The sequence below is a fragment of the Rissa tridactyla genome, chromosome 4 (genome assembly GCF_028500815.1).
Source record: "Rissa tridactyla isolate bRisTri1 chromosome 4, bRisTri1.patW.cur.20221130, whole genome shotgun sequence".
NCBI lineage: Eukaryota > Metazoa > Chordata > Aves > Charadriiformes > Laridae > Rissa > Rissa tridactyla.
The window spans coordinates 79,803,746-79,818,499 of NC_071469.1; the positions used below are offsets into that span (position 1 = coordinate 79,803,746).

The window sequence follows — 14,754 nt, forward strand, 5'->3', positions numbered from 1 at the left end:
TTAGTGTGTAAGTAAATTGGTAAAAAGGCCAGCTATTACAAAGGCTTACAAAACAATCATACACACATGCACAGAGCGCTGCTATGCAGTAAAAAACAATGCATTAAAACAAATGTATCTGCAAAGCCACAGTGGCTGCTGGTTATGTTGGGTAAGTGTCAAACACTCTGGAAAACAAAACTCCTGCAAATTTGCCACAGAAGAATGTGCACAGGAATAAACACATGTTGCTCATTTTATCAAGGGTGCTGAGCTAAAGGTTTACAAAACAACAGCAAATTTTCAAGCTGTCATCAAGTACAAAATCACTGTTTTGTCAGTTTTTCATCTCTCATTTTCTGGTCTAAGAAATGATCAGTAGTATATTATACTCTAGATTCCTAGAATTACATTCTATTCCAGATTGCTAGAAGTTTATGCATATGTTCAGCACAAGATTTCCCAGTGAGCTTCCCACATTCCTTGAACTTGGGGCTGTGAGCTTCCACCACTGTAAAACATTCACATATGCAACTACCTTACACAGTCAGATGTTTGCAGTCTGATACCAAAAAACAAACTTTGATTAGGGCATTTCTTTTAATTTTTCATTAAAATTCATAGGGAAGCGATAATATTAGCAAAGTCCATTTTATGCCTCAAAAACAAAAAGAAATTGCAGAATAACCTGGAACTGAAGAAAGAATAATGGTGTATTCCAATGATTGAAAGTAGCAGCATAGCCATTGGGCAAAATTAACTGCTACACAGCATCAAAGAAATAACTGATAGCTTTAATTCACAGTAATTTACCTACTGTTTTAAGGAGAAATTTTATTCAATAATGTGACTTTAAAAAAAAAGAAACCCACGTGGTTTTACAGATCTTTAGAACACTAACACATTAATTATTCCAAATTTCCTACACTGCATGCAACAAGCATAAAATATGTTTAACGGAACGAAAAATGCTGCACTGATGTTTAGCAGTAACTTATTTACATTACGTATTCATTATGCTTCCGTTGCAAGGAATGGGAAATCTAATGTAAACTAATGGTTTAAAAGACTAAGAAGTAGATATACAGAGATGCAAGATCAAAAAAAAGTCGTAAGGAAAGTCACCCAAATAGTCTCCTTTGAAAACTTCCAGCTTAGGTGTCCTTGTACGAACTTCCTTTCGAAATGGGAAAATAGTACACTAACAAGTTTGAGATACTAAGTAACTCAGTTGCTATCCTCTGGCAACTTTTAAGTATCACACTCAGTTTCTCCCCCTGTTTTAGCAACAATGGTTATAAAGTAATGCACTGCTATTCATAGGCTATTTTGTATATGTAAATCTTTACCTCCCTCTTAAAAAGTAGAAAAATCAGATGCAACATGTAAGATTCTGCATTACATTTTCTAATGAATTTTACCTTAAAGTGCCAAAATGACTGAAGATGAAATTCCATTCTCCCCTGTGACAATAAAGGGCAGCAGCAGAAGGAAAGAATAAAGGCTGTATCTCAACACTAAACAACCATTCCCATTACTGAAATTCTCTCCTGAATTTCAGGAGAATATCATTGAATATCAAGAAAAATCAATGAATAACTACCATTGTTTGAAATAAGCAAAATTTCTATGGATTAGCTAAACAATAAAAATAATCAATACATTCTGTAACAAACAGAACATTCTGTTTGTTACATTCTGTAACAAATAAAAAATTGCAATTAGGAAAGGAAGTAGTAGTTACCTGTGGCCTCGAATATCAGACTGATCACAGACTCCTCCTAAAGCAATTCTGTGGAATTCTCGACCCAAAGTCTTTGCAATTGATCTTCCAACACTAGTTTTACCAACTCCTGGGGGCCCCACAAAACAAAGAATGGGTCCCTTGAGGTTGTTTTTAAGCTGTCGGACAGCTAAGTACTCCAAAACTCTCTTCTTCAACTTCTCCATAGCATAATGATCATTATCCAAAAGAATTCGAGCTGCACGAATTTCAAGGCGATCTATCAATCATTGACAACAGAAAAGATATCAGCACATTTACATTTAAAAATGGGAACAATTCCTTCTACAATACAACAGAAACAAACACATTCTCAAACATGTTCATCAATGCAATCCCCTTGACACATGCACATATTTCAGACATCTTCCTAAAACAAAAGTATTATAATTCTCCTTTAATAAGGAAATTAGACATAAGCTAGACAGTAGTGCTAAGGAAATGGAAAAAACCCCCCACTTTTTCACTGCGTTACAGATTGAAATCTGGTTCAAATGAGCTTGGTGTCTATTCTAAAACAACAATTCAATAATAAGCAAATTTTTCAGCATTTGCTTTCTCCCAGAAGTATGTCTGATCCTGTAAAGTCTTCTCAAAAGACAAATTCGTCGCTTTGTCTTCATCATCTACTTATGATAAGAGTCTATAACGATCTCGCAAACAGAGCAAGATCTTAGTGCCTTGAAGGGCAGGCTTTACTTGCTATGCAACACTTAAGGGATTTGGCACTGTAAAAAATACCCACGTGATAGTAGGACCAGAGAAATTTGGTTTTGCAATTGCCATAATTTGAGATAAATGGTCAGGCCTCACCAATGGACATTAATTAATGCTTTACACAGAGCAGGAACTTCTGGCACAAAGCAGCTGTCTTCTCCTTTGCTCTACAACATAAAGAGAGCAGACAGGAAGCAGTGAAGTCTGTCAACTCTGCAAACACCCACCCTTCAAATTCCATGCATTCCAGATGCAGACCCTCAGACTGGGAAGTGTGTGTATTTCACATACAGAAAATTGCGATTAAATTCTCATCAACCATGTAAATTTTTGTAATGAACCACTAACAAAAAATTTACTAATGATCATGATTTTCTATTATATTTTCTATTTTTATATTCATGTATATTTTTATTCACTGTATCTACGGAGTTCAAAGCATCACTCACATGAATGTGAATACAAACTTTGCAACTTTGCTTAAAGTAAAAACTTCAAACTACACGTTACATGGCATAATTTTACAAGATTAAAGAGCAACTTTCACCAAAGGAACATTCTGCTAGGACATGAGCATCAACATATACTTTACTCATTTGGGGATCCTTTGAATAATACCGTAGAGATCTCCAAAGATCTGCGGGCAGACTTTTTACAATTTAACGATTAAAGAAAATATTTACAAGAAGATTTGTAAACAGCAAAGGCTCTAGTTCAAAGCAGCCAAAATTCATCACCACACATACTAAGGCGGCAAAAGATAGACAGACGTTTTTGCTGGTGTGGTATGTTAAATTTCTTTCTAAAATCATATTGTTTTAAATGCCACTCAAAAGCCTCATTCTTTAGTAGCTGCTAGAAGGAATTAACAACCCTTTTCTCCAGCAGTACGCCTTCTGGAACATCATTTTGCCCACTTAATCTACTTGTGCTGGTCAGTAAGAAAAGTCATGTTTGGTTTTCTACTCTTTTCTTGCTCTCCATTTTTGCATACTGCTCCCATATTAATAATATCACTCTCTACTCACAACTTTCTAACATGATACTCAAAATTTTCTATTGCGCCTGAAGCTGTAATTATTAAAATTAACTACAATTGTGCTTTTCCATCCTTTTGTTCCTTACTTGATTAACTTAAGACATATCAGAACCTTCTTCAGGAAGACTAGAGCTACAGAAATGTACAAAAGCTTTTTTGTTGGACATATAAGTAGTAATTAGATGCTCTTTTCTTCATTATTTCAGATACATGCTAGCACAGATTGTAAGTAATAACACCTTCATTTTTCTGTGTAGATATTACTTTTTTTTATTTTTTAGAATTTCAAAACTTACATTCTTAGATGTGCAACTGAGCTACACAGGCTATTCAATATGCAGATCTTACATTAAGCCAGGTAGACCATAAGACTTCAGTAATACATTAATGACGTTTTTATGATCAGACAATGAGACAAACATTTGCAAGACAGAACTAAGTACATGGCGTTTACATGATGGTTACTTGTCCTAAAATGTCTGTGCAAGAACAATAGAAGGGTTTACCTTTTGTACTCTTGTTCCATGGCAATTCTACCATGAGTTCCAAGTAATTTCTTGTCAAAGCATATTCCGGCATTGACTGAGGCATCTTCTTTAATCTGGAAATATATGCTCAGAATTCATAAGGCTAACCACGAATTAACTGCGAAGTAAGACTTTGCTGCACCACAAGATAGCTCTTTAGCAAACTTGAGGTCATCAGCATACCCTCTTACTTTCTGACAACTGTAACACTAAAAAAGCAGGTCACTAATCCATCAATTAGGAGATTGTCTTTGCATAGTAATAGATTATTTACAGGATAGAAACAGAAATGAAAAAGAGTCAGTTTCCTATGCATCCACTATGCATCCACCAGTATATCCTCACTGAAAAAGTGGTTGTTAACCATCATATCACCATGGGTAGCACAGTTATCCTCTCACTAAAGAAACAGAGGAAAATAGACTCAATAATGGGGTCCATTTATTCATTAATTATTAACAACTAGGGTATTATTTAGCTTCTTTTTTGGGTTTTTTTAGATCTTAACTTCATAACATAGAGGCTTAGAGCTTAGTTTAATGCTCTATTAATGTATAAACCGCATCTAGAAGACTCCGTATTTCTTTGTCACCACCTCTGGTGCTCCAAAAAGATGAAATGGTGACGTTTACAAGCAAAAACCAGCACTCTATTAAATTTTTAAAAATTATTTCCAGAACACAACCAACACAAACATATCATGAAATAAGAAAAGGCTAATGCAATATTTGTTTTAAAAAATTAAATAAGAGAAGAAACCACCATTGGAAAGTATCCTACCTCTTTATTTCTTTAAGACAAACTTTAAGAGCTTGTTCTGACATACTGGACGTTCTAATCTTTTTTTCCAGCATCACAACATCATCATGATCTTCTTCTTCCTCCTCATCTTCTGTAGTGCTTGGAATGTGATTGATTCTTCTATTAGGACGAATAGCTACAACCTATGAAATAGAAAACAGAGCCAGACATCAGCTTTTGATGTGTACTTTGGCTTTGAATGGAAACCATGACAAAATCATACAGGGTGCCAGGAGAGCCTCCTTCATACAAAAATTCAGAAGATTTTTATTCAATAAATAACTTCACAAAATGTTATTGGTACTACTTTAAAAAGTTACAGTTCTTATTTTACTGTACATATTTCCTAAGTGCATTTATCATCTACTCTAAAGTAGCAGACAATAGAACATAAAAACAAAACTGAAAAGAGTTGTGATATTTTTTTATCGGGCACTGCAGTCCATCATATTAAGCAGAATAAGCCTAATCTTTACGAAATGGGTAAGGCTTCTCTCTTACCTTTTTTCATTTCTGAATTACTTTCTGTTTACTGAACTGCATAAGTAGAGCTAGATGCAGCAAAAGTCTAAGCTGCCCTAGTTTAGCAAGCTGCATTTTACAACACACATTCTTTACCTGTATTTCTAAAGCTATCATTCACCTGCAAGGCCATTAGTAAAAGGTACACGTTTCATTGCACAGGCTAAAACTCAGTGTGTGCACACCATGCAAGTAAACCAGGCATCACATGACTCTTCAAAGGAACCTGAGCATTTATTCAATGTCAGAAAGCGCTCAAATTAAAATAAATAAATAAAAAGCATAGAAAGTTTTAAAAGAATATTTTCTTTTTTAGGTATCTAAACAGCCAAATTGCCTGCTGGGTGTTTTCTGCAGCTCCAGACTGACCATGAAACAGTATGGCTAAAGATTAAACCTTTGTACATATTAACACTGTCCATGTTCATTAGCCTGTTTAAAAGTGCATCTTTGTACTTCTTTAGGATGTTTAAGTATCCCACATTTAAAGGTCCATACCCTTTTATCATCATCCTGTTTGGGCTTTCTTGTTTTCTGAAGCAGCTTCAGGCCTTCAATCTGTCTAACAAGCAACGGTATAGTCATCTTGAACCGTTCTTCCAGCCTAACAGCATCTAAAATCTAAGAGCAAGGAGTTATAAGTAGCCAACAAGTTCACGCTGATGGATCATCACTTTGGGAGATGGGAACAAGGATGGTACTGTTACTGTCTTTTGACCAGAGTTATAGAATAGATGGTTTAGGAAAAAAGGTAACAAGAAATGCAATGAGAATACAGCACACAAAATCTAACCTCAAGGATCTGGATGCCAAAACTAAAAAGCACTCCAAAATAGAAAAAAAAAAGTATTTTATCCTGGTCTGTTTTTAAAGTGTCTTAATATTTCAGTTGCATTTTCTGTGGCAAACATCTATCAGCATTCTATTTTTGAATTACTGAATCAGGAAAGAGCTAGCCTTCTAAGAAAGTTACAGCATGATATCCTTAGTTAACTCAGAAAAAAGTCACCTTATGCCTTAAGGTTTTTTTGTTTGGAGTTTTCTGTTTATTTTGTCTTTCAAAAATTTTATACACTATTCCATTTTTATGTTTAACAAAACTGATCTGTGGAAATGGGTAGAATTTGTCTCTCCTGTATTTCCACAGCTTCCACTGGCTGCTCTTTTCTTTAGCACTTCTAATAAAAAATTTAAAAAAAGGACAAGGTAAAAATTTAACTACTAATGCACCTTCCTCAAGCAGGATATTCAGCTACAGTACACGCATTCACTTCAAATTACTGCATTAATTTCTATTTGTTGTGCTTTGAAAGAACCTAACTTATACTTTCAATTCAAGGTTGAGCATGCAGCATTGCCAGTGAGAAAAGACAAGGAAAACCAAAACTTCCGAATACAGCAAGCAAATACAGAAATCAGACAGGTAAGCATCAAGCCATAAACACCAGTTCTGCACAGTTATTTTGACATATGATGCAAGTTTAACCAGTGTCTCACTATTTCAAAAGCCCCACGCTTCAAGATGTTTTTTAAAAGATTAAAAAAATATTATTCTGAAGCTGTTGGTATTAAGAGATGTTGGTATTAAGAGATCTGTCGACTGTGATAAGTATGCAAGATTTCAACACAATTTGAAAAAAGATTTATCATCTTTACCATGGGAAAGGGAAGTCCACATTGTATTTATTGTTCTGACACGTGTGTGTCTATATATATATATAAAGACTTTAAACAACAGCATAAAAACTTTTTACAAGCATTCATGCTCAGTTGTAACACTACCTTTATCACTGTACATTTGTAAGTGTAAGCAATTTCAAAATTATCTAAAAGTGATTAACCATAAAAAAATAGCAAACACTTAACTTCCCTTAAAAAAGTTTAAGAGCGTTATACCTGAAGCTTCTCTTGGTTGGATGTACGGATGATAGAAGTCAGTATATCTGGCAAAGCTTCTCTAGGCAGATTGTCCAAAAGACGTCTCAACTTTGCGACTGCAGGAACGGACATATCCAGCATCTCAACCAACTGTAAGGAACACACAATAATATTCACAGTTGCCATGTTTCTTTCTAAATTATTTAAATGAGTATCTGACCTAAAAAGGATTGCATCTTGCAGTATGAAATGTACTTTGCCAAAAAGCTACTGAAATAAATAAAAAAAAGTTCACTAAGGAGGCACTAACTCAGCACAGGGCAATCAAGACCTTGTTTGGGAACTTAAAAAATACCATCGTTGTTTGCAGCACTTTTTTTCAATGCCTACATGTCTTATTTCCCCCACACACCCTGATTAAAAACTTTCCCAGTTATCTTAACACTATGAAGACTGACAGGCTGAGAATTAGGGTTGTTCAGCCTGGAGAAGAGAAGGCTCCGAGGAGACCTTACAGTGGCCTTTCAGTACCTAAAGGGAGCCTACAGGAGAGATAGGGAGAAACTCTCCACGAGGAAGTGTAGCGATAGGACAAGGGGTACCGGTTTTAAACTGAAAGAGGGGAAATTTAGATTAGATATTAGGAGGAAATTCTTTACTAGGGGTGGTGAGACACTGGAACAGGTTGCCAAGAGAGTTGTGGATGCCCCATCCCTGGAGGTGTTCAAGGCCAGGTTAATGGGACTTTGAACAAGATGATCTTTAAGGTCCCTTCCAACCATTCTATGATTCTATGACTCTTTTTCTATATGTCCTTTAACTCAATTTCATTATACGCAGGGACATCTATTTATAATCAAGGCTCTAGAGGGTTTTTTTCCCTTTAATAATTCAAGAAACCCTCACAAAAAGCAATCCATTGTATATATTTTTACATATATATATGTGTGTGTGTGTGTGTGTGTGTACGTGTGTGTATATAACCCTGGAAAAACCCCAAAAGTATTCCTTTTACTAGAGTGTGTTTATAGTATTGTTATAATATTATCAAATTATTGAAATAACACCAATTTATCATAGCACCAACATACAGTTAAGACTCATCCTGCAATAAGCTGTATAGACACCCTGGAACTCAGAAACCTCCGTGTATAACAAAAATATTCATTTTGTAGCAGAAGTACTGAAATTCTACTAGCCATTGAAAAACATAAGATTATAGAAAGAGAAAAGCAGATAGGAAACACAAAAAACTTCAAATACATGCACAAATATATCAATATGTGATACATAGGATTAAAACAATTTACCTGCACTGCATACTTGTAGAATTGTTCTGACAGCTCTCCAAGTTCCTCTTCAGATTTATGCTGATTAGTAAACTGTTCAAGTCGATCTAACTGTTCAACTTCAGCAACAGGATACGGCTTCTCTTTCAGCAACTGCAGGATCTGGAATCGGCAGAGGCCTGTAACCAGCAACGTATAATGTGGCTTGGGCCAGTTGCTACCAACCACCTGAACTGCCAAGGCAGCAGTGCCAATCCTGAAAACAGATGAAATATTCGTATTATTTGTCACCCTCCACAGAACACTTTTTGTGTCCCTTATCAAGAAGCAATCGAGCTATAGCTTGCAAGAACCTTGTAGGTCATAGTTCCTTATCATGAAAGGCAACCAAATTATATAATTTCCTTTGTAACACAGATTACAAAACCAAACCCTAAAAACTGAAAACAAACGAGCTAACTTAAAAACTAAGATAATGCAATATGGTCACCCAATTTAGAAACGTATGTAATTTTTTAATAAATAATTTAATGGATCTTGCTGTGGACAGGAATGCTGACATTTCTGCTTAAGCTATACGCATTGAAAAAATGAGTGTTTGCAAATTAAAGTTCTTCAGCGATTCCTCAGGGAAATTGTCAGTCTCATTCTGAACAAATGTTTTAGATCACATGTACCTGTTTGAGCAGATTTGAGAGAAGTTATCTTCTTGCAAAACCTTACTAAATCCACTGATGTAATAAAGTTTTGAGAGTAAGGGTTACAGCATGTTAATTTTACGCGTGCTTTAGCCCACAGAAATGCAATTTGGTTTCATTATACACGAACTAGGAACTAGGTCACTATCCACGCTACTTATTAGGTGAAAAGACAGCCTTAACGCTCCTGGCCTGCGTTGACTGTATTTTTCTCTTCCACCTCGGCCTCCTTTTTCAAACTTTTCTTCCGGACGTCGGTCACACAGAGCCCCCGTCACAAGGCGCCCCCCCCAACGACCGCCCGGGTCCAGGGAAGCGAGAAAAGTTTCTCCGAAGGGAGAAGCGTTTCCCACGCGGCGGTGGAGCAGAGAAGACTCCCCCCGCGGAGGTGACAACATGGCGAGCTCGCCTCAGGGCTGCGCCGTCCCGGCCGGGGAGGCAGGGTCGGGTTCAGTGGCAGCTCGGACGAGCGTCCGAGGCCGCGAGGGAGAGGAGAGCCGGACCGGGCGGCACCTGTGCAGGGAGGGCAGGTCGTCGCAGTCGGAGGTGGGGTCACTGGTGTTGGGGATGACGCCGATGATGGTGCTCCGCAGCGAGGTGCCCTTCAGGAGCCGGCTGCGCACCAGCTGCATGTTGCGGGGCGAGTCCACGCTGGTCCGCATGGTCGAGCCGGGCAGCAGGACGCCCTCGTGGGTGAGCAGCAGCGGCAGCCGGCTGGGGATCTGGATAGCGCTGCCCGCCGCCATGGCCGCCCGCTCCGCTCCCCACCGCCGCGCACCGCCCACACACCGCCGCCACCGGGCGGCCTCGCCGCAAGGCTCCGCCCCGCTACGGGCGCTCGGGAGGGACAGTGGGTGCTGCGGCCGCCCCCCCACCTGCCTCCGCCGGGACGGGACGGGCCTCCAAGGGCGCGCCGCCCCGTCATGTCCTTCGCCGAGGGGGACGCCTCCGCCCCCCCGCCCTGCAGGGGGACCTTTGTCTGCCCGACCTCGCCAGCCTCGTACAGTGCAGGAACTGCTCACTAGTTTTTTCTCTTGACATTGTTTTTTTCCCCCCTCTTCTAAAAGCCGAAGGGCGCTGCGGGTCACGGCCCGAGGGGCGCGCTGGGTCCCGGCCGCCCCGAGCGCCGCTCTGGCCGCCTGAGCCGCCAGGTGTCGGGCTGGCCCTTACACCGTCTGCAGGCTCCGACTTATCTGTGAAAAAGAGAAAATGCTGCCGAGTCTGACATACGAGAGGCAGCGTGTAACATTTATCATTTGTTAAACGCGATGGTTACTAAGTAACATCCATTTTTCGTTTGTTTTTACAAGAATCTGTTCTCCTGCGCCTGTGTTCCTGGCAAAGAGTTCAGCACCCTGTTAGTCCGGGTGCTCTTCCAAGCGCTCCGGGCAGCCCTAAACCCAAGGAAGGACACGCAGGATACATCATCTCTTCTGCGCCTTCCCCGAGGGCTGGGGGCGGAGCGGAGCGGCCCCGGGCAGGCCCCTGCACAGCAGGGTTGTTTCCAGCAGAGCGGGAGGCAGCTCACTATGTCAGTAACACTCCTTCGCCCAGTCCTGCAAGTCTGCCCAGGTGAAAGAGCTCTGAGCGTCCAGGCCCTATAGAGTTCACATGAACAAGCATGTTTTAGACACTTTCCCTTTTTTTTTTTTCCCCCCACTGGTGAAAAGAGGTGCAATATCAAAATTGCGTAACTTAACAAACTACATTAGCCCATCCTTTGTTAATCACTGACTTGCATGATATGTTTTGAACAAAGGTAATCCTGTACAGAAGGGAAATCGCAGTAGCAACAAACTGACAGCTTGAAATTTACAAATATAGCTACAGTAAATCTTGCTTAATCATGCAGTTTATTAATACCTTAACCTGTTGGCCTATTGGAAAAAGTCAAGGTAACAGGCTATATGAAAGTACTAACGATATATTTAAATATAAGAAGTTGCTATAGCTGAGAAAAATATCTGCTAAAGCAGCCACCTCTGGTACCTTAGAAAGAAGATAGAATTTAATATACTATTCAACGTAACATTTAGAAAACAGAAAGGCATATGACACAGGAATATGTAAATTGTTTTGTGAACTTCCTGATGTTAAATATAATTACTCTGTAAACATAGGTTCACCACTCACAAATGTTTAAGTGTCTCTACCCATATTAGTTTGGAATGTGAACACAAACCAAACCCAATGGTTAAACATTCGCTCATCACATTTATTGATGAATTTTCTCAGTTTGAGTCTTTTAATTAAAAAGAATCTACCAATCTCATCACATTTATTCTCCAGGCTACCATTTTTTCCCTCCCTCAGAGATGACTAGTTCCTGTGGTCATTAAAAAATGGTTTCTTAATTCTTTCTGGAGATGGAGATCAAAAAATCTCAATACTTGCTTTAAAATTCCTTTCAATTTCTACTGAACAACTCTTAATACCCAGGGCTATATTTTACTGCATGTACTAAGCGCGTGATACAATAGGGCCACATCCTCATTACGATGTCTAGATAGTACTTGATCCCCGAAATTGTGGGGGTTTTTTGCTTAAATACAACCAGATCACATTTGAGCAACAGCCTTTCAGATTTTTTTTCTGGAGTAGCTGAACATTTCTTGATACATGGAGAAACAGCCTAGCATTTAGCATTAGGAGAATTCTGTGCCTCCAACTCAGAGGATTTAAGATCAGAAGGGACAATTGCCACCTGGTCTGACCTCTGCTGACTCTTACCAGTAACTTCTGCATCAAGTCCACAGTGTCTGAGTTACAGTCTATCTCCTAAAGGCACACACCCCTGATTTAAAGACTGGCTGTAAGGGAGACTCTACCACCTCTACAAGTATGTTTTACAACAGTTGATTATGTTGATAAAATTTGCACCTTTCTTGTAATCTCAGTTTCCTGAGACTGACTTCTGTTGTATCTAATAGGTTAAAGAGTTGCCTTCTATAAGAAAAACCCTTCCTTTGTGAATATGACCAGTACTCCACGACCAAGTCACCGCTTAACTTTGACCTTCTCTGTTAGCCATATTTCTCATTTTTTAATAAAATCTTATCCTCCTTAAAATGTGGGTAGCCTATAACTAGTATTCCAGTATAGGTCTTGCAAACGTCATATAAAGGAGGTAATATTCTCTTTGTGTTTCCATTTAATATTCCCTTCTTACAAAGCTAAGCCTGAAGTTTGTAGTCCTGGGCCTAGCACCACTTTGGACAACTTAAGTACTAATACTTTGGTATGGACGCAGCACAAACCTGACTGATGGAGACAGGCATCGATGTGGTCCGGTAGAAGACAGTGAATACTGTACCAGATGGTATAGTGCACCTGTGATTCCCACCAAATAAATCTCTGCCCTGCAGAGTCTCCTGCTTCCACTGTCTGAAGCTGGACTTACACAACAACTGGATCTCACAGAATTCCCAGACTCCCCACTCAGTCCTTACCTAGGTTGTTGACACCAGGCAGCCAAGCAATAGACAGAAGTACAGAGAGCAGCTCCGCTGGAGCATCAAGCAGGCTAATTCAGTAGCTGGTTGATGTCAAATACAACCGATAAGGGCTCAGTTTTCCCTACTTTTTCCCAGTGGGAGAATCAACAGGATTGATCTCTGCTGTCTGTCCACTGCCGGGGCAACGCCCATATTCATATTGGTGTCATGCTTTTGAAATCTTCAACTCTGTTAAATGTCGTAGAAGAGCTTCAAAATTTATTAGGATATGAGGGTTGGAAATATCTGACAAATAACATACGCTAAATAGTTTTCCTTTAAAAAGCTGATAGTTTCTTTCTTCTTGTTAATCCACTTGATACTTCTGGAAATTTGCATTGTAAAGTTCTAAAAACTTTCAGTTGAAACAAATCATATACTTGCTGTACATCTACCTATTTTCATTTGAAATATATTCCTATTACTTCACACCCACTGTTACTGTTTGGAAATAATAGTATCATTACTTCAAAGTGGAAATAATTTAATACAATGACAGAAAATACAATTATAGCAAATACTATTCTTACAGGTGCACAGGAATTTTAAACCATTTTGCAGTTTGATTGGTTTAATTAAGACTGTGCACCTTTGATGTGCTACAGGTTTTAGAGTTGCTAGATCCTTAACTAGCTCTCATTAATCCTAATGCGATAAATTTATTTTTTACATACTGGACATCAATTATTACTACTGATTTTTTTTAGTCTTTCTATTCCAGATCATAGTTTTATGACCTTGAAGTTCCCCTAATACAAATGCTTTGACTCTAGCTACATAAAAAATGAAGGCTTTATTTACATGGAATTAGCCTTTCCCAGAAGCTCATGATCTGAGGGCAGACTGGAGCGATCCTGTCTTTTTTAAAGTTGGTAGAAGAGGTTTAAGTAATTTTTGCAACTGCCAATTGACATATACTGAAGATACATTTCTTTCTTGGAGGGTTGTCATAGAAGTTTCAAACATATAAAAAGTTCTGCAGAGGTTAATCCCAGTACCTGTTTGAACTCACAAAACTGAGTTGTAAAATGGTACAGTTTACCATTTTAGCGCCTAGAGAGTGGGATATTTTGAATATTAAAAACACAGATCTAAACCCAGAACATCCTGTTATGTTTCCATGCAATATAAACTCCTACCTTATGTTTCATCCCCCTCTCTAAAATTAATTATATTCTCCTGAGTAAGATGCGCATACACTTCTGCCCCCTCACTGGCACTCCCTCGGATTCTCAAGTCCTTGCTCCACCTTCCGCAGCTATTTTATAAGACAAGACATTCAATCTGTCATCAGACCTTCCCTTTCTCATACTGCTTTATTTTATACTTACAGATTCTTTGATGCAATGGTGTTCTTTAGGAACTATTTCTCACCAGTTTTAACTGCTATGTCTGTAAATGAAAAAGTTTACCCATTTTCTTTTCAAATTCTATCTCTACTGTGTCAAAATTTAAGAGCCTCTCATAACAAACGCATCATCTGGCTCCAAATCCAACAAAGCACTTGTGCTTAAAGATGCTATTAAAAGATGCTTTGAATTGATTCAAAGTGTATTTCTATATATCAGCTAATATGAGACACATCCAATAAAGAATATAGAAGACTGGTATAATATAAAGGACTTGCTGTCAGGATTTTACAATACATGTGATTATAAAACACACATTTTGCAGTCTTCCCAGGTGAGAGAGTATATGGAAGCATAGTCAATCCCCTGTGCAAAAGATGGACTAAATAACTTGTCTGTTCATTGGATTATTTTCCTCAATATCATTTCCTCTTCCTCAACTGCTGAATGTACTCTGCTGCTTCCTACCATCTTGGCATGCATCACAAATGCCTCAAAAGTCTTTAACATACCGTAACTAGGAAGAAAGTCTATGTAAAGCTATTCAAAGGATGTCACAATATAACTGAACTGCATTTTAAAGTTCATTTATTTTAATGTCAACTTTTTCTACTCACTGTAAGGTTGCAGTGGAAATTTTAAAATCTGTTTTTTAATGTAGGCTTTGTGTTACATATC

The 14,754-nt window shown here is 38.5% G+C and overlaps 1 protein-coding gene across 2 annotated transcripts in view; it reads right to left on the reverse strand.

The window, feature by feature from the left end:
• Positions 1–10,046, reverse strand: part of LONP2 (lon peptidase 2, peroxisomal) — a 47,538-nt gene extending 37,492 nt beyond the window's left edge. Inside the window, exons 1-7 of one of the 2 annotated variants that reach the window (XM_054199852.1) lie at positions 9,747–10,045; positions 8,557–8,791; positions 7,265–7,396; positions 5,867–5,989; positions 4,826–4,989; positions 4,025–4,119; positions 1,724–1,982 (exon numbers count right to left, since the gene is read on the reverse strand). In XM_054199852.1, coding sequence (XP_054055827.1) covers positions 1,724–1,982; positions 4,025–4,119; positions 4,826–4,989; positions 5,867–5,989; positions 7,265–7,396; positions 8,557–8,791; positions 9,747–9,979 — 1,241 coding nt within the window. In that variant the 5' untranslated portion in view covers positions 9,980–10,045. Of the gene's footprint in view, positions 1–1,723; positions 1,983–4,024; positions 4,120–4,825; positions 4,990–5,866; positions 5,990–7,264; positions 7,397–8,556; positions 8,792–9,746 lie in introns of both variants that reach the window. The other variant, XM_054199853.1, reaches the window with a different exon arrangement.
• Positions 10,047–14,754: the final 4,708 nt, after the last annotated feature.